The following is a 20,709-nucleotide window of genomic DNA, read 5'->3' as shown; positions in this document are numbered from 1 at the left end:
AAACCGTCTATAGGGCTGGGTATTGTTAGGAATTTCACGATTCGATTCTGATTCTTGAGGTTTCAATTCAATATTGCTTTATTTGCTTCAATGTCGATTCTGTAATAGGTAAATACACAAGTAATTAAGTGCCTGTGTATATTTTTACAGTGTTTCCCACAGGATTTTGAAAGACTGTGTCGGTGATGACGTCACACGCCGATTAGAGTGACGTCATTGAGTCGCGTTTTACTCTTTGATCTGTCACATTATAATGCATTTTAACACAACTGAATGCTATTTTTACATATTATCTGGTCTGTTGTCTATAAAATAAGGACCAAACTTAACCCAGTAATGACCCACGGCCCAGTAACTCCAATCAGCTCTTTCTTTAACAGTTGCTAAAAACGGGACATCGTCTGACAAAATCACCATACATTTACTTTGAGGCTGTACTGATGTTGCTCTTCTCATCAGTGTTGTTGTTGCTTGCACACAGACTCACAACAAGAGAAGGGGTATGTGTGGGAAACACTACTGCTAACCTTTTGTTAAGTCACGATGAACTTGATCATCGGTCTTCTCTGTCAGTAACATCCGTGACTGTTGACGTTTAATCGAAAAAGAAAGTACACGGAGGGACGCAGAGTTAAAATACTTTTCACTGTATTTTATGCGCGAGAGGTGCGCTGCACGCAACATGATAGAGGGGAGGGCACTGTTGAGGAATTAAGCCGTTTTAAATAGTAAAATAAAAATGTAAATGGGAATCATACTGTTTTGGTAAAGCGCATTTTGTACAACACTGAACGCTCTCACTAGAGTTCTGCTCACAGCGCCGCCACTGGCCGGTGGGCTGAATCGATTCATAGGATTTGATGAATCGATATTGAATTGATAAACAAATCATTGCAAAGCATTGATGAATCGATATTTTTACCCAGCCCTAGCATGTTACCATGTTTGGACCACCTTTCTGAACATCTTTTGTGTTTCAAAGAAGAAAGTCTTGGTTTGGAAAAGTATGAGGGTGATTAAATGATGAGAATTTTTATTTTGGGGTGAGCTATTCCTTTAAGACATTTACATTAAAGATATGTGAAAGTGCATTTAAAGTTGCATTGATTTTATCTATGCATTCATTAATGTTAAGTATGTGGCATTTAATGTAAACTTGTAATAACTCCTGAGCTGTATTTGCATGTTTGACCAGCAAGACAGTATCTGTTCTAGTATGCAAGACAACGCACTGATTTAACCTCTATAGCCAGGTTGGATTTTGACAAGGATGCATTAATAAACGTCAGGCCACCTGGTTTGCCATCAGGAATCAAAGACAATGAATGCACTTCTCTGCTATGCACAGGAACGCAAAATAGGTGCACTTAATAAAAATACATTGATATACCTAAGATAGGCCGTTTTTTATAAATCTGCTAATAAAACGCACTCTCATTTCCAGTGGTCCTTTTCCAGCTGCATGGTTTTATTTTGGGTGTACAGTGTTTGTGTCATAGGCAGCTCAGTGGCAGTTGTTAGCAGTCCATGTGATTTTTGCCATCTCTGAATCACTGACTTCAGCAATTGAAGAGTAGGATTTTCCATATAATAGATGTGGCTCTTTGGGACAAGTGTTGAAACATGTCGCCCACTGATCCATCCAGGCTTCTGTGGAGGATGTTGGTATTGTGTGGAGGACAATGAGTCTGATTTTATTATGACATGACAGGCCTACATCAGAGCTGGTGAACAGACATTATTAAGCAATGATAATTGCAGGACTAGTTTAATCAAAGTTTAATCAAATTGTACATTTATATTCATCGACTGGCCGCTAAAAACTGGCTCCAAAAGGGAGTCAATTTTGTAAAACCCTTGTGGTAAAATGTCCAACTTTACAGCAGAAATTATATGTTTACAGCCTCTTGGTGCAAAAAAGTTTTGGCCTACCGTATATAGCAAATTTTGCCCTTCATGACAACTGTGAACAAGTGAATTTGTTTGTAACTCATCCGTTTGAAGTATATTAAGCCTTAAAGTTCTGCATAATTAAAGGCCTGGCTGCTGTTGCTATCGTTGAGCTAGGTGGGAGTGGTTTCAGCAACCAGGCACTTCAGCTCCACCCAAGTTCCGCCTCTTCCTATTTTTGGTTATCCGGGAGATGCATATGATGTCATACGTGCTGCCAATATGGCAACAGCCATCTCTGCCCACTTTGGGCTTCAAAAATCATAGAAACCCATGGGTGTCCCGGAAACTATGTCCATATTTTATAGTCAATGCTTTTGCCATCCTGAGTGTTTGTATTTATCGCTCTGTAGAAGAATGTATGTACGGAAGCATGTAGTGTTGCTTTACAAAGTAACATCGCCCCCTACTTGCCTGGCACATGTAATAGCCAATTTTATGGATCCGTCTAAACACGGGCGGTTTGGTTTCTTACAAACGTTATTAACGTGGCTATAATTCTAGATGTTTTAATATGATTCATTAAAATTATTTATTAAGTATGCAGTAGAGTCCGACCGATATGCGTTTTTTCGGGCCGATGCCGATACAGATATTAGGGAGTAAAAAAAGACCGATAACGATATATCGGCCGATATTCTTTATGTGTATATTATAGTTCAGTATATACTACAGTATATTATACTACAGTACTGTACATAGAATACACTATATACTTTAACATAATATACTATGAATAAATACAATACAATGCAATGCAATGATCACTCACAAATGTGGTGATCACTCACAAATGTGGTGATCCAACACTTATATTGATGTGACAAAGATATGTACTATAGGCAAGAAGTTAACAATAAACTTTATTATCCAAAATGAGTTGGATATCAGTGCACTAAACAGTAAACTTGACTTATTATAAATAACTTTAAAACACAAAGAGAACAAAATACATAAAACTTGCATCATTTGCAGTTTTGACGAGAATAACGTTATAAAGAGAAACGTATGAAGTCATTGATTATTAGCTTTACAGTAAGTTGTGTACTTCACAAATTAGTTAGCCACTCACAGTTACGAAGACAATGCTTGACGGATCACATACTAATGTACGCTATGTTTAATGTTGTGCACAACGTTTTTATAACACAAACCCAGGGTTCCGTGCAAACTTTAGACTTTTATAAAACTAAAGCGTCTTCGCTCCGCCTCTTTTATTTAGCAAGGGTGTAGAGTTGCGCGAGCTTATTGAATCAATTGCTCTGAAATGAGCGTGTTAACTAACAACACAAGCAGCAGTAATCTCATATAAGTAAGTGTTATATAAGTGCACGGCTGCGTGTAGTTTAATCGTGTCATTTCTCCGTCTCGCGTCATTTCTCCCGCTTGCGTTTTAACTCGCAAGTCGACAAAGAGACGGATTAAAAACACCAAATGTAAGCGGGAATGCGTCTCTCTTGTCCATTTATAATCCAATCGACCAAAGCGCGTCTTAATACCAGGTGTAAAAATGTTGTGAAGAAGACACTGCGTGACTGCAGCCACCTGAACTGAGAGACTGACTGACTGAAGTGAAGGGGGTGGGGGATTGGCTGGTGTCACTACAGTGAGTGATCTGGGTCACCATTAGCAACCAGTATGGCGCACTCTACTGGACAAACAAGTACTTACATCTTTCAAATGCATTTAATGTGTTCTGTAACAAACGTTCATATCGGCGCATATCTGCGGCTTATACGCCGATACAGATATATCTGCGACATGCTCATATCGGCCGATAAAATCGGCAAAACGATAAATCGGTCGGGCTCTAGTATGCAGTGTCAGGGAACTACACTAACCTTTTCCACTGGTGGCACTTGCGCTACCAACTTTTTCAGTTACTGGCGCAAAATATGATTTGGTCGCACATATTTTTTTCAAGTTATATTAAGGCGCTCTGGATAATAATGAACAATAATGAAACTGTATTGCATACAGATATGCTTTTTATTTTACTTGCCATCTTTTAAACCACATGCCGCCTTGTTTTCTTAAATGTTGCAGTGTTTTCCACAGATCTGAAATTTACTTAGTGGTGGTAGCCGGTGAAAAGGGCAATTATTACCCACTGACAAATAATGGTCTACTATACATGTGACGTAGAACTAATAATGTGTGACACAACACAATACTTTGATTCATTGAAAATTAATATTAATTTCACATTATATTTCATCAATCTAACCACCCCAAACTTTCTTTGCCATTAACAAAGCTGACACTGTTTGTCAAAGCACCACGAAAACACTTACTGTTTTTGCACTGATATATGAAGCAATTAGACCCCTTTTATCAAACTCAATATATAATACAATACTATGTATAGTATATTAATAGACAGTGCAGGTCTATAGATTATAAATGTGACTGATGTTATGACTGATGTTATAATGGTAATAATTTCTATTAGATAGACACTTTTACTGCTTCTGCTCTATCTTTCTATTTCTCTCTTGCCGATTTAAAAAGCTTAATCCACTCATTATTTCAGATTTAAAAGTCTACTTACTGACCCGGTGACAGACTTTACATTGCTTTGCTCGTTCAGTGCAATTGGCTTGACATTAGCACTGCTTTTTGCTACAATCTCTGTCCAAACTTAATATGGATATGGTTTTAGAAAAGATATGGTTTATTAATAATAAGATCATTAAAAAAATGTAAGAAAGCAAATGCAGCGCGTGGTCGTAACAAGAACCATCGCCATAGAAACCGAAGGCACGCTAAAAATGCACTCGAGCTCGAGCTCATGGCCGTTTTCCGATCGACTCGGGTTATAAACACAACATTAATCAGACTTGGGACCCAAAGTAATTAAACTAGGACCTAACCGGACCCGACAGACCATTTAAAATATAAACCCGGAACCATACGGGTCCCGCGTCCTCAGTGAAGAAAGACCTCTGCTCAAGTTCAGAAACATGGAATACACTGCGCTTGCGTCGCGTCGCACCTAATTCATTGAGAAACAGCTGAGCACGCAAACGCACACTGATAGGGAGAGACACGACGTGCTTTCACGCAAAATGAAGCCAACGTGTTGATGGCTCAGAGCACGTTATAAAACGTATTCGTAAAATCCACATTTATGTTTTAATAAATGCTCATAGTAAATCATAGCATATTGTCTAAAACATTAGGTAGCACATTTGCGACCCATTAAAAATTAGGGTCGCAACGACAGTTCAAAAGGTCGCATATGCGACCATTTTGGTCGCAGTGTAGCTCCCTGAGTGTCATGGGTACATCTCTGACATTTATAACAAACCAAACCGTTTGAAAATCGGTAGCAAATTGAGCAAGTTATGGTCATTTAGAAGTACATGCTCCATTAAACGCAATGCTACGAGTGAGCGAGCGCCCTGTGGTAAGATGGCCGCCAATTGCGAACGTTCCACTCAACGTTGGCCAGCAGCGCGGGCAAGACATCTAGCCTTTATTATACATATCTATGGTTGTATGTACATGAAATTTTTCGAAAATGCAACAGAACAATGTTTCAGTTTTTTACTACTTTACTTTCATGTAAACATAAACTTAGAAATGAGCGGATGTATAAAGCAATGCATATATGAGCAGCAGATTTTGAGAAATGTATATTCTCGTGCTTTACAAAATTGAGCGTAGTCATGCAGAAGTCGCCACCAGAATGCTTTTGTGTTGCGGGTGGATAGCTACAGTTCAGTAAATGTTTTGTTAGATTGTTTGAGATGGATTCTTGGGTGTTGCTACGGTGTAATGGATGGTTTTTGCTTAATGGATGGTTCTTGCTTACTAGCCCAAGTTGAAAGCGCCCACTCCTAATCTATGTGATATTCTTGTTCAGGTACATCCTTCAAATTCATGCAACCCATGTTACAAGCACCAAAAATAAGATCTAAATGATATTTAATTACTCGCTAGTTTATTTTGGTGAGTGGTCAACCTCCACATCAGTGACGTATCAGCGTGCAGAATGAACTGTGACTTGAAGTTACTTTTATCTGTTTGATCACACAACTTTTTATGTGAGAATGCCATCAGTATCATATCTTTATTTCTTTTCTATTTGAATTACGCTAAAGCTAGTCTCAAATTATGTGTAGCTAAACTTTCTAAACTTGCCGTTTGTACTGATCATAGGTGTGGTTTGTTTCTATTTGCATTAGCCAGATTGCCGCACCGTGATCTCTGTCCTTCTCTGACTGGCCTTTTATTTTTTGCAAGGCTTAGAAAGCTATTTTTACTTCACCTTTCCTAATTAGACTTGTAACCATTTAGCAAGGCCAGATCAGGCCAATGATCACTATTTGATTTAGTTTGACGTGAAGATTTCGTTTTTTGTATCTGTGGTTTTTAAAGTTGTTTTGTTAAACATGTTTAAAGTATAAATTTCATTATGTCAGTGTGCAATGAATGTTGGGATATGTTTAAATTGCGTCCTGGAGTTATTGAGAGTAACGATGGAAACCGGTGAATCCGGTCACACCCTCAGATTGGTCTGAGTTACAGGATCGAGGTCAAATGCTTGCTCCATCATTCTGGGATAGACAGGATTTTTCCTGACCTAGTTCAACTCAGGCTAGCATGTGTCCTGGAAAGTAGCGTTAATAGCACTGCTCCTGCCAGTGCCTAGATTAGACCAGAAAACCATAATTCCAATGTTAACTCGTATTTTACATGGTATTAATTTGTACAACCACATTCATACATTTTTGTATGATTTGCTTTTGCCCGTGACGTTGCGGCAGGTTGGGGTTTCATTATGATTTTTTACGATAATTGTATGTTGACGTTGTTGTTGTTTTTTTTATTTCACTTTGTGCGAATTTTTATGAAGTAATTAGCCAACTCATAAAATACGTATGAATTCTCATGAGATCAGACTGATAATCCTTCTCCTGTTGGTGTCCTTATCATATTACTAAATCATACAAATACTTTTATTTATTTTTAAGCTCTCGTGTTGCGAACAAAAGCACTCTTGAGTGAGAAATGCTGTTTAATTCATTCCTGTGATCAAACACAGTGATCCTACTGGCCAGTGGCTGTAAGTATGCAGATTACGAAGCCATCAGATCTCTGTAATTACAAGCCTGCTTCTTTGGGCTTCACTCCCATCTGTTATATTGCCTGACAGACACTTTGAACTCTCTTTAAAGAGCGTTAGTCACTCAAAATTACAAAAACTGTCATCTCAAACGCAAATATATTCAAACGAAGATGCTGCATGAAGTTTGACATTAATGATATTTCGTGGCATTGGTTGTTGGGTGTGCCTCGCTGGTTGGAATAAATGCAAATGGGATATGAGTGAAACTGCAGAGGGGGGTGATTATCAGTGAAAAATTACCTTAATTTTGGTTTCCCTCACAAAGCTATAGCTATCAGATAACAAAGTAGTGCAAGTCCATGGGGGTGCCTTCAGTGGTTCTTGATGAAGTACTGGGGATAATCTGCTTTTTCATAAACTTTTCATTAGACCAGTTTAAAACAACATGAAAATGACAGAATTTACATTTTTGGGTAAATACCAACTCTGTGGGAATGTTCTTGGAAATAATGAAATGCCATCACACTCATATCAATGTTTCATATCCCTTTACCTCTTCCTGTTGGGATAGCAGAGCAGTGGGACATCTTTACAAGAGTTACGCAGTGTTAATTAGGAACATTCCAAACATTTTTCTGCCTGATATTCGGAGTTCATTTACCCTGAATGTTTTACAGCCAAGTAAGATAATCTGTCCGCAGTACCGCAGTAAGAATCCAAACAAATCCTAGCATTCAGCTGTCAATGAGAACTGTGTTTTGACATGTTGTTCAGCATAAAGATGAATGTGGTGCTAGCTAAACCTTGCACCATTTTTTTATTTTGTTGGTGTGTGGACATCACAGATGGTTGTTTAAGGCCCGAAGGAAATTTATATTCTACTTTCATTTGTGTGTAGCAAAACACACTTGTCCAAGAAAGTATCGCGCCTAGACCTGATTATGTCAAACGTAAGTGTCCAAGAGAGCTACTGTTCCTTCCTGTGATCTTCTGCAATGTGCTGGGTGGAGCGCCGGCTGATTCTGTAATGCTTCTCTTGGGAGGAAACGTAGGCTTTTCCTTCCTGCACACTCATGAACACCCACCTACATTATGTCTCATTTCAAACTTCTAAGATGTAGTATTAAATGTTAAAATGTTGTTTGGGGTTATTCCCCCGGTTTGAAAAAGTAACAACAGTGGATGTACAATGAAAGTATGTGAGAAATACATTGCATTGTACACTGTCTGGCAAATAATTGACACCCTGTTGCTAGGACTTTTTATGAACAATATAAAACACTTGCATTCTTTGTGTGAGTCTCTTTTTTTAACTGGACGGACAGAAACTTTATGTTCAAGAATACCATCAATAAATATGATGTAATTCTATCCAAAAAGCACAAATAAACTCCACCTACAATCACATGACTAAGCAAATCTCTGTCTTTATTGGACACTTCAGCCAAATAATGAACTCTAAAACTTTTATTTGATTGGTTGTAACAAGATGCTGTCCTCCACCCCCACCTCGACTTATCTCAGGGCATTGTGTTTATGACCATGAGAGAGATAAGAGAGAGATTGATGCCTCTGTTTTCTGGAAAACTCACCCTTCTTGCTTTGTGGGAAGTTTTTTGAGATATCTGATGACACCGATCAAACATTGTTCCTGTGTGAAATGTCCTTCAGATAAAGCTGTTTTTCTAATTATCTGTCTAACCCCGATGGGCTGGGGGAGGTTATGAAGATAAATTCAGCAGCTGGATCAGAACAACAGTGATTTTCACATCAAACGTTTCAGTCGTACTTTTTAATGTTGTTTTACATGGCCAACAGACCAAAAATTGGTTAACAGTCAGGCAATAAGTTTACAAATGCAAGCATTCATATTAGAGATACACTAATTGCAATTTTCTTTGCTGATTCCGATTTCCGTTTTTTTTCTATAGGGGTGTCCTGACTTTTGGAGACTCCGATTTCCTTTCTAAGAACTATTTTTGACACACATAAGCTAAAAAAAGTAAAATTAAATTTTTAAAACAGTGCACTTTCACCGAAACTGCAAGTAAATCTTTTTTAACTGAAAAGATCTTAAAATAAAATGCTCTCAAACTCAGTCAGGCTCACTGACATTGTTATATGTCCAAATATCAGTTTTGAAACTGATTGCTGCTTCCGGATCGGTTTGTAACTGTCTGTGTGTGATAAGACACCATAATCAAAAAACTTGTGAAAACGTAACGAGTTGGGCTGAGGAAGTTTATCAGATTTCTGAAGCCTTTGCCTGAGGAACGGATTGTATTTTTGCGAGTTTTATGTGTATCGGCATCGGCCGATATGTGGCTGCTGTGTTTGCCATTATTTACAAACAGAGTGTTGGAAGCCGCAAGCGATTGCAGGTCATGTGACTAAAAACAACCAATCTTTCCATGACAACAACGAAAGCTCGGCCTAACAGCTGATCATAGCTGGACAAAGCGGGTTTTTATTTCTCATCTCTATATAAATTTGTAGTAGTAAAGTGCTAGAAATCAATATCCTTTGCTGACGAGTTCCTCGTCATTGTGGAGAGTGCAGTTCATGATTCCATAGCACCCTCACCTGTTTTTGCTATTTGTTAAATATCGTTTTTTTTTTTTAGTTCAATAAATGTTACTTTTTTAAATTAAGACTTGTAACATTTGGCATCATCGTGTCATTTTTATGATGTAAATTGAGTGAGCAAAGCAGTTTCGGCTCCAAATATTGGCTCAAGAAAATTGGCAGCCCGTATCGGTCATCGGGTAAGGCTGATGAAACAAAAATCGGCATCGGCACTAAAAAATCCATATCGGTCGATGCCTACTCGGAATGTCGTAACACTAATGGCGCTTTTCCATTGCATAGTACCCCACGGTTTAGTTTAGTTTGGGTCGGGTCAGCTCACCTCACTTTGCCGTGGTTAGCTTTTCCTTCGAGTTTAGCATCTTCTTGCTGTGGGAGGGATTATAGGCGTGTCATTATATTTACGCTGCCTACTGCTGTGACATCATACAAGTGAGAGCGTCGTTGTACATTCCCATAAATGTATTTATTTCTCAGTCCGCCACAAAAATAAATTGGCCACCACCAATAGATGTTTGCACATCGCGTTTATCACTACCTCTGTCTCACATGACAGTGTTCAAACAACCGTGGCGTCAGTCGAAGGCGCCCCGCTGAGCCTCATTGAAGTTGCATTTAAGTATATATATAATGCTGACATGCTCATCGCGAATGTTCCACCACAAACTGCAAGTCTGGAAAAACCTGTTATGTTGTCCCTGATTCTCAACATGTGGATGTTTTTCATTGCTAAAAAGAAGTTTGGGAACTTATAGCAGAGCACAGATGACAACATGTTTGCTCGAGACAGCGCAAGCTAGCACGTAAGGTAAAGCTAATCTTTTACATTATAGCGATGACGCTGTTAGTGACGATTGTCTCAGACCAATCAGTGATCTACAGTGTTTTCGTGTCATGTTTGGTATCAGCTCGGGTCGCTTGGAACCCCAACCGAGGTGGTACGAAAAAAGTATTGGGTAATACGTACTGCACCCAATGGAAAAGCTCCCAAAAGTAAGTTGACCCGACCCAAACTAAACCAAACCGTGGGGTACTATGCAATGGAAAAGCGCCATAACTGGCCAATACCGGTCCGGGCCGGTCATGCTTAAAATCGGTCAATTCCGTTTTCTCAGTTTATTTTTTCTCTGAAAAAGACAGTTTCTTTTCCTTCAATCGTTGTGTATTTAAAACGATCTGTAAAGTTACAAAGCTCAAACTCTACTCCAAAGGGAAATGTTTACTTTAACAGGAAACACTTCAAACATAAGGACTAGAAAGCTTTCTTTAGACATCTGTGACTTTACAGTTTTGCTCAATAAAATAAACTCCTGCCTAAGTCATGCACAAATAAAATGGGAAGAGGCCTGGTTAGCCGGATTAATAGTGTGACAGACTTTTGAACAATTAGTCTTTGGAACATATAACCTAGAATAGGGTCCCTTTACTATATTCTAGTTATTGTGTGAATTAGACGGTACAAAAGTTTTCTAAATATTTTAGTGATCATACTATACTAAAAACAAAACAGACTTTGGTTGCTTATGTGCTGCAGGTGCATTGGTGTTGCTTTATCTGCATGTTGGTGAGCTCAGTTTTGAAGTGCCAGGAACTGATGGCGCATTTGTGTATTGGTTTACCACATTGAGATCAGGGTTTACCACAGAGGTATGCCAGAAGCAGAACTGAGAGAAGACCTGAGTTTCAGTTGTATTTGGTCGTGGTTTTAGCTGTTTTGTTTTAAATAACAATTATGCAGAAGATTGTATATACTTGTATCTTTATCATACTTGCATAATATAATTTATACAGTTATACACATTACAGTGTGTTCTGGCCAAGAACTGTCCAGATTAACTGATATATAAAGCAAGCATGCACAATCTATGTAATGGTAGGGTGGGAAAATGTGAAACTTCGGATGTTGCAATATTTATACCACTGTGAAGCAGCTCGTTTTAGAAATGTAGATGTCCAGTGTTGTACAAGAAATGCATACTGTTGTTTTTTCACAACATCATTTGAAAATAAGTGAATTATACATGTTTTTCCCCATAGATTAATCTAATAACTCAATTAAATTCAGTAAAATCCTTTTTGTCAATTTTAGCAACTTTTAAAACAATTTGGTTTCCAGGTGGTCTGATAAAACACTGTCCCTGTCTCTCACAAATTGGGTTTCAACTGACCAATCAGATTAGAGCTGGAGGTTTAGCCCGTTTCTGTGCCATTTCTGTTAGCAATGATCAATAGGCAGTGCTTGAGTGTGTCGCCAGAGTTCAGATAAATGTTGTTATAATGACAGTGAAGATTTAATGTATTTTCTTTTATCACTTTGACTTGTAGGCACCGGATAAAAGGAAAGCCTTGGAGGAGACCAAAGCATACACCACCCAGTCCCTGGCGAGTGTGGCCTATCAGATCAACGCCTTAGCCAACAATGTCCTGCAGTTGCTGGATATCCAGGCCTCCCAGCTGCGCAGGATGGAGTCGTCCATTAACCACATATCTCAGGTCAGATACATGCGTTTTGTACGCTCTTTCCCTCAATTTAATTTCCTTTAGACTTTTTAGCATTGTCTCCATGTCAATAAATAAGCCTTTCTCTCGCTGTGACAATTTAATATCGGTCTTGTTTCTCTCGTTCTTCTGTTTGAGTGTCTCTATATTTAACTCAGTCATCATGGAGATGAAAAACTCTTGAGTAAACCTCATCCCACCTCCATATGGTGCTGTTGAAGTTATTAAAAGCGCCCCCAGACATATTAGTAATTATGATAAAACCTGCTTGTTTTCTAGAATAGGTCGTGGGTGGTGAGACAATATATAATGTCAGTTTAAGTCAATTATCCAAAAGATTTTGATTTTTTTTAACATTGTTTGGTGGAATTCCCATGTTGTTTATATATTTTAAGAGTAATACAGTGAGAGATGATATAACCTTGATAACCCTTTGGTAAAACGCCAGCATGACCTTACGTATTATGTAATCATGTTGAAAGGTCACAGATGACGTATGCGAAACTACCGCTCCAGTCTTTACAAGTGTGGAGAAAGAGGACCGTTCCAGCGTTGTTGTATGTGGTATGTTTAAAATGGTCCGCAAGTGTGCGTCCCTCATATGAAACAGGTGACCTTTCGACGCGATTACGAAATATGTAAGGTCGTGCTGGCGCGTCAGACTAACCATCTGCAAGATGCGAAGTTGGGGTTTAAATAGCTTTTTTGGGCGAAAATGACAATTGTTTTCGTAGATAAGACCCTTAAGCCTCGGTTGGGATCGTTTAGAGCCTTTGAAGCTGCATTGAAACTGTAATGTGAACTCTTTCCCCGCCATTGACGAGTTATCTCATCAATTAATGAGAAAACGCTTCCCTGCCAATGGCAAGTTTTTACGGCAATCCATATTTTTGCTATTATCCACCAGGTGGCGGTCTTACCCAACTTATAAAACACTGAAGGATCCACTAATCCAAAAACAGTAAATACTGTGTATGTTTTTGATTAGAATTTGGCATTTTTTTAAGAAACCTACCTATATTTAAGAGGTGATAAAAAGAGAACAAGGAGTATGTTATTTCATATGATATATGTGTTGTTTGTTTATATATTTAAAAAAGAACGTTTTCTGGAAGGCATTAAACTTTTGTGAAAAACACAAAATGCCAAAACTGCCTGGCAACTAAAAAAAAATGCTGGTGGGGAAAGTGATACTATTAGGTCCACTAAAGGTCCACTAAAGTCCACTATATGGAGAAAAATCCTGAAATGTTTTCCTTAAAAAACATAATACCTTATCGACTTAACAAAGAAAGACATAAACATCTTGTATGACATGAGGGTAAATTATCAGGATTGTTTTATGAAAGTGGAATATTCCTTTAAAGGGATAGTTCGGCCAAAAACGATATTAAACCCATGATTTACTCACCCCCAAGCTGTCCGGGTTGCGTGTGTCCGTCGTTTTTCAGACAAACACATTTTCGGATATTTTAGAAAATATTTTAGATCTTTCTGTTCATTAAATGTAATGTTACTGGGTCCAGCAATAGTCCACGACCTTCAAGTCCAAAAAAGTGCGTCCATCCTTCACAAATTAAATCCAAACGGCTCCAGGATGATAAACAAAGGTCTTCTGTGGGTAATCCGTGCGGTGTTGTTGTAGAAATATCCATATTTAAAATGTTATTAACATTATAAACTACCTTCCGGTAGCACCGCCATCTTAGACTCAGGAGAGAGTATTAGCGTAGTGTACGCACTTTTCTTAGTGACGTATGACAAATTCGGAGGGCGGGGGCACAGAGCAGCAGCAGAGAAACTCTGTACGCTGCGTAAGCTCTCATCCTGAATGCGCATCACTCCGGGATGGCGGCGCTACCGGAAGGTATCTATCCCTTTAAGCTGAACAGGTTAAGCGATCCATGTCTGTTTATCTAAGCAACAAGTCAAATAAATTCAATGCATTCAGGGATTCTCTTAACTGTGAATGATGCATTGGTTTATCTTGCATCTCACTGTTTGACTTTTAAATTTAGTTTATGCTAAAATTCAGTTTTAATAATGTTTGTTACCATGGTTTTTGGCATTTATTTTGTGCCCATCATCAAGGACAATGGGAAGGTTTGGATCTCCATGACAGTGTCAATAAGACCCTCAGCTTTCTGAGACACTTTACACTCAGATTATTAGACAAACATTAGTTCTGTCTGTGAGACCGTCGCAATACAAACACATCACCCAGAGAAAAAAATTTACCCAGATTTATTCGAGTTTCTACCAATCAGATCATTGAGATTCAGTGGTCAGATCTTTATGCAGATTTATATGGCAGCTCTCGTATCCATTCAGTTAGTGTGTCTGAAAATCACAGCCGTTTACATGAATAGCTGTAAAACACAGGCTCATTTACTGGGTCAACAGAGGCCACTTCTCACATTCAACACTGTCAGTTTCTGTCTTCACGCACATACTCTATTTAGAGTCATTTATCATTCACTCCAAAGATGCAGATGAATAAATAGGACCATTATGTTAATAACTTGGTGTTATTTGTGGGGCAGTGTATATCTTTTTTTACTTTCTCATAAAAACTATTTTACAGTGAATACAGTTTTAAATGCCTGTTTATGGCATAGTAATTTGACAATTCGAAAGTGCAACTTATAAAACTTATAATCCACCTGGTGGATAATAGCGGTATTGCGGATTGACAAGATAACTTGTCAATGGCGGAGAAAGACTTTAAAGACAAAAATATTGTTAAGTCTGAACCCAGTTGTCTTCAAGGGCTTTTCATTTGGTGCATCACCAAATTAACTATTGTGATTCATCCTTGTGACTGTGAGACATCAACTAGTTAGTAGCTATAGATAGATATAAGATCATTATTAGTAACTAAATAATCGTCATTCCACAAACTAACTATAATCCTGTAACCTCAGTACTGATCCGTCATAACTAACGTGTTCAACAGAAAGGTGAGTAATGGCTATAAAGTGTCTGTAATCTCTCGGCACACCCAAGGCTTTGCTGACATAAGATGTTCTCATCTTTATAGCGTTTCTAACTGTTCAGTCTTCCTTCTGCTGCCTATTAGACAGACCGCACTGCCAGCATGTGGGCAAATTAGATTTGAACATCAGTGCAGCAGACTAATGGGCCGTTTGCACCAGGCCTGGAGTGAATCCTGCATGTTTTCCATCACGGCTCCACGCTGAATGTGTTTGACTGTGTTTGTGGGTCTCTATTTGTTGTGCTGGAGTCGCCCCTGGCACTGAGTGTGGGAGGCTGAAGTGCTGCTACCTAGACAAGCGCATGAAGTGGCTGCTAAGAGACTGTGAACAGTCAATGCTTTGTCTGACCAGCTGAAAACTTGTGGGGAGTCTCTCTTGTTGTGCTGTTTTCCTCTTCATATAGCTGCATGTGTTTAAGAGGAGCTAATTTAACGCAACATTAAATAGTGTTCCTGTAAATAAAAAAAGTAATGCTATTGACAGTTTTATTTGGAAATGCGTCATGTTTAATGGGTTGTGCATGTTGGCTCAATTTATTAATGATAATTCTTGCAGATACTACACTCTCAAAAAAAGCTACATGGAGGTACAAAAGTTGTCAGTGGGTGGTACTTTTTCAAAAATTACACTTTTGTATCTAAAATGTACATATTGGTACCTCTAAGGTACTCAGTGGTACATACAGTGAGGAAAATAAGTATTTGAACACCTGAGAAAATCAATGTTAATATTTGGTACAGTAGCCTTTGTTTGCAATTACAGAGGTCAAATGTTTCCTGTAGTTTTTCCATCAGGTTTGCACACACTGCAGGAGGGATTGTGGCCCACGGCCACACAGAGTTTAAGCTCCCTCTAAAGATTCTCTATTTGGTTTAGGTCTGGAGACTGGCTAGGCCACGCCAGAACCTTTATATGCTTCCTACAGAGCCACTCCTCGGTTATCCTGGTTGTGTGCTTCGGGTCATTGTCATGTTGGAAGACCTTTTTTCACCAAGCTGCTTGGCAATTTCCCTGTAGCCCTTTCCAGCCTTGTGGAGGTGTACAATTTTGTCTCTAGTGTCTTTGGACAGCTCTTTGGTCTTGGCCATGTTAGTAGTTGGATTCTTAGAGGCTGTTTATACTTGCCATTAACATGCGTTTTCATCGATCGGATCACAAGTGGACGACGCTAATGCCAGGTGTAAACGGTGTTCAGAACATTTTGAGCTCGTCCACTTTTGACCACTTTCAACCACATCCAGAGGTAGTCGAAACCACTTTCGATCGGATCGCTTTTGGAGTTGCGGAACGCACATTTGGTTGAATGTGTTTGAACAGCCACACGCGACCGCCTTCTCTCCCCGCCCGTTTATCTAATCTGAGGTACTAAATACACGTTTTACGTCTTTTCTGACTTCTGGCGTGAACAGACGCTGAACAGTGCTATTTTTAGCCTTTCATTGATAAAACTATAAAGCGGCTGATCTCCGTAGTTTCGTTTTGAAAGCGTGTGAAAGTTGCGCGATCCTATTTTATCAATTGCGCTGAAAATTCAGAGAAAGCTCTAACATATACACGTAAAAAACACTGTGCAGCTTGTTTACTTGCTAAACAAGCAGGGGACTCCGACATAATATTAGTTCGCGTCCATATAAACTCATCATTACTCCCGCTCGCGTTTGAATGACAGCGGAGAGACTCGCCCCCCACCTTCTCGACAGACCACCCCCTCACAGTATTCAGGAGAGAAGCGGTCGAAAGTGGTCAAAAGAGACGGATTTAAATACACACAATGTGTCGCTCTCGTCCACTTGTGATCCGATCAATGAAAAGACATCTTAATACCAAGTGTAAACAGCCCTTTAATGATTATATGGGGTGGACAGGTGTCTTTATGCATCTAACGACCTCAAACAGGTGCTTCTAATTTAGGATAATAAATGAAGTGGAGGTGGACATTTTAAAGGCAGACTAACAGGTCTTTGAGGGTCAGAATTCTAGCTGATAGACAGGTGTTCAAATACTTATTTGCAGCTGTATCATAAAAATAAATAGTTTAAAAAAATTATACATTGTGATTTCTGGATTTTTTTTAGATTATGTCTCTCACAGTGGACATGCACCTACGATGACAATTTCAGACCCCTCCATGATTTCTAAGTGGGAGAAATTGCAAAATAGCAGGGTGTTCAAATACTTATTTTCCTCACTGTATCTGTACCTAAATGGTACCTTTTTAAAAGGTACTGACCCAGTGACCAAAAGGTACAACTTTTGGACTTTTTTCAGAGAGCGTACATGGGTATCCAAAGATTTTACATGGGTTTTGTTGCTAGTGTTTTCTTTACATTCATGTATTGTGTCTCATCCAAAGTGACTAACGCAATGCTCTACAAATTGAGTTGCAGAAACAAGTGCTGTATTACTGCTCATTTTCAGCACAGTGCAAGGTCCTAAATAAAATCCAGAGATGAAGTTGGAGGCTTGCCTCCCATTCCTTCCTGACAGACATTGTATATCATCTTGTTTGAATTGGAAATGGGATGATATGCCATCTTCAAGGTTACATAGGGGTAATTTGGGTTTTCAGTCATGGTAACATCTGACTGGAGCTCAAGTAGAGTTTGTTTTCATTATTGCCTTAAGTCTATGAAACATATTGGCCACCACTAGAGATCCAGACAGAAGCTTAACATCTATCTCTCCAATATATTTCTCTGAAATGACTTCATTCCAGTTGGCAAAGAAATCACAAACAATTTCCTTGAATAATCATGATTAAAAATCCGCATGACTTGACGTTGTCTGCGGTGGTTTGGTTCAGGATTTTTGCTAACAAAAATAAGTGTGCCGATAAGTGAACTGAGTAAAAAAAGAAAGTCATTGAGATGAAATTGCAGTTTTCAGTTCTCTGTTGAACAGATGCAAGGCCAACTCTTGCTTAATGCTTACTGAGAACTGAGAAGTTTTTTTTAGGGTTTTAATACTCACTGCATTACTAGTTGATACCAGATTAGATGCTAGTCAGTCTGAGACACCAGTTGCATCCCCATTAGCATCCCCATGCCTATTCCGTTTATGAATCCTACTATGATGAATTTGTGACTTATAAATATTAAATAATTTCGGTGGGCCTATAAGATTTTTTTGAATGTACTACTGGTCATTAAGTATCAGTTGATTTATATTATTTGGTTACAAAGCAACACCCAGCATAGTAATATTTATGACCCACGTACCACATTTTTTGACTAGAAGCTGCAATAGTTTGGTATGTTTTGGTACTATGTACCAATTTTGTTCTTGCTACTAATGTACTGATATTGGCTTTTTTGCTGAGTCTGGCTGCATGTAAAGCTGTCTTAATACGTTTGTCTGTGTGTCCGGTCTATCTCGTTGTTTCCATTGATTGGCTCAAATATAGACATGTGTATAAACCATGTGCACTTGCTTGCATTCTCATACAGGAACAACAGGAGATTATGCGTGTCTCCTATTATACATCAGTGTATTTTACACTAATTATTTATATTAGTTTTAACTGTCGCATGGGCATAATTTTCATCTGACAGTGAAGGGGGACAATAAACGTAAAGTTTCTTGAGCAATTTTTGAGGGGGAAACAAATAATGCAGCCAGAATTGTACTTGCAATGATGTGTGAACACAGATGAAAGTACATTAGTCTTCAAAACCATTAATTCATTTCAATGTAAACTGTTTACAATCAAGCCATCAATTAAACTTTAAACGTAATGACTGGTAGACACTTAGGGCCAGATTTACTAACAGCTAGTGCCAGAGCAAAATATCATTTTGTCGTTAAATAACGACTGTTGGGATTTATTAAAGACGCAGTGGATGATTAGCACTAAAAAGAGTTTCCCTTTCAGACACAAACATTTTTGGAGGGAGATATTTAAATGATTCACGCAATGCGATTTACTAATGTTTGCGCGGGTGTTATGACTGGTACTTGCGACTTTATTTAATGCCGAAAAAATAATTTCTTTAATTACTTTACACTTGAAAGGGCTGCAATTATTGCTAGGAGAAGTCACACAATACCAGATGTTTTAAAACTTCTTGTAAATTTTCATTTTTTTGTCCTCCAGTTCTTTTCAGTGTACTATGGCTTTGTTAGCTGGGATTACACACTCTGAATTTTTCACTGCAATGTCCGTGGTGCTGAGCTCAAGATCAGCTCTGCTTATTTGCGACCCTGAACTAAAGCTCGATTTATAGTCGTGCGTAAGCTCTACGCCGTAGGTTATCCGTAGCTCTGCGTAGCCTGACGTGCACTTCGCAAAATTAACAGCGCATCAGTTCTATGTGGACCGCAAGCGCTGTGATTGGTCCACCAGAACCCCTCCCGTCAGGTAAAAAAAACTGTGTCATAGGTATTTCCGTTTACGACGGTGAAAACAAAGATGAGCCAAGTTGAGGAGTGATTTAACTCAAACTGCAACAAAAGTCGCTGTCTATTTACTTCCATCATTGCTGGTCTTCTTAAATCATACACAACAAGTTGCGCTTTCTTCTTCGTTTGTGGGTTAACTTGCCAAGCTGCTTCTTCTTTGACGGTCGCTCTGCTACTGTGGTTACCCGTGTGGATACTGCCTACCAGCGGTCTCCACATGTGTTTGCACGTTGACGCGGACGACGACGCAAAAGTATAAATGAAAACCGACACAGAACCTACTCCGTCGCGGCTACGCCTTAGGACCAACGCACAACTATAATGAGCCCTTAATTTGCGCTGCTCATAGTAGATTGCATTAGTCATTATGGAAATCACCTGTTGCACCTGTGTTATTTAGTAAAAAACTCGCAGATGTTACCGCTCCTATCGGCACTTTTTCTGGAATTGCGCTCTCACGCTAATTTGGCCCGTTTAGTAAATCTGGCCCTTTGCCTCTTGCCGAACTTGTGTCTGGGTGAGTTCCAATCAGAAATCATCATCCCTATGCCCTGTTCTTTTGGAAGATCAAACTCTTGGTAAATAAACTCCAGAGCAAGTTGCGCAATTGTGTCTCATAGTCATACTGTGGTCGATTACAATGAACTTGGCGAACAAACGTAATTTTCTTTTTATTTTGGAGCAACTGTTTATGTGGTGTTTATGTGACTGTTTAGGAGGAAATATCCTATTTTGAATGCACCCTGTGGAGCAAACCACTGTGACGCAAGGGAAGGGACATTCAAATGTTTATAAATTTAAAAAGCAGACCTCCTTTACGCCTCTGAACTGTTGTAAAGAGTATTTTCACATTCGTTGAGTGTTTCTGCAGCCAGTTTTGTGTATTGGGGATTGATTTCTGTTTTTATTACTTCTAAGGTGACATTCAAATGATCTTGTATACTTAACTTGTCTCAAGTGATTTCCAATGAAACTGCAATTATGCCTAAATTTCTGTTATGCAGAACGTGATACAAAATTGTGTATGCGTTGCTAGGAGGTTTAAATATGAAATATTATCTTTAGCAATAGAAAAGTCTCCCCTTTTTTATATATCCACTGAATCTGTAATATTTCTTTGTCCAGGACAAAATGCAAGAAAACTAACTCTAAAATACTTTAGCTTTCATTAAAACACAAGCGGGAGAATTGATGGGTGAAAGTTAT

The 20,709-nt window shown here is 38.8% G+C and overlaps 1 protein-coding gene across 8 annotated transcripts in view; it reads left to right on the top strand.

Moving 5' to 3' along the window:
- The window catches only part of abi1a (abl-interactor 1a), a 56,251-nt gene that overhangs the window by 3,970 nt on the left and 31,572 nt on the right, over positions 1-20,709 (top strand). For all 8 annotated transcript variants that reach the window (XM_055181534.2, XM_055181532.2, XM_055181533.2 and 5 more), the window contains exon 2: positions 11,936-12,103. In XM_055181534.2, the coding sequence (XP_055037509.1) occupies positions 11,936-12,103 (168 nt within the window). The remainder of the gene's footprint in view (positions 1-11,935; positions 12,104-20,709) is intronic.

The sequence above is a fragment of the Misgurnus anguillicaudatus genome, chromosome 25 (assembly GCF_027580225.2).
Source record: "Misgurnus anguillicaudatus chromosome 25, ASM2758022v2, whole genome shotgun sequence".
NCBI classification, from domain to species: Eukaryota; Metazoa; Chordata; class Actinopteri; order Cypriniformes; family Cobitidae; genus Misgurnus; species Misgurnus anguillicaudatus.
This window is presented reverse-complemented; position numbering and strand designations above follow the sequence as displayed.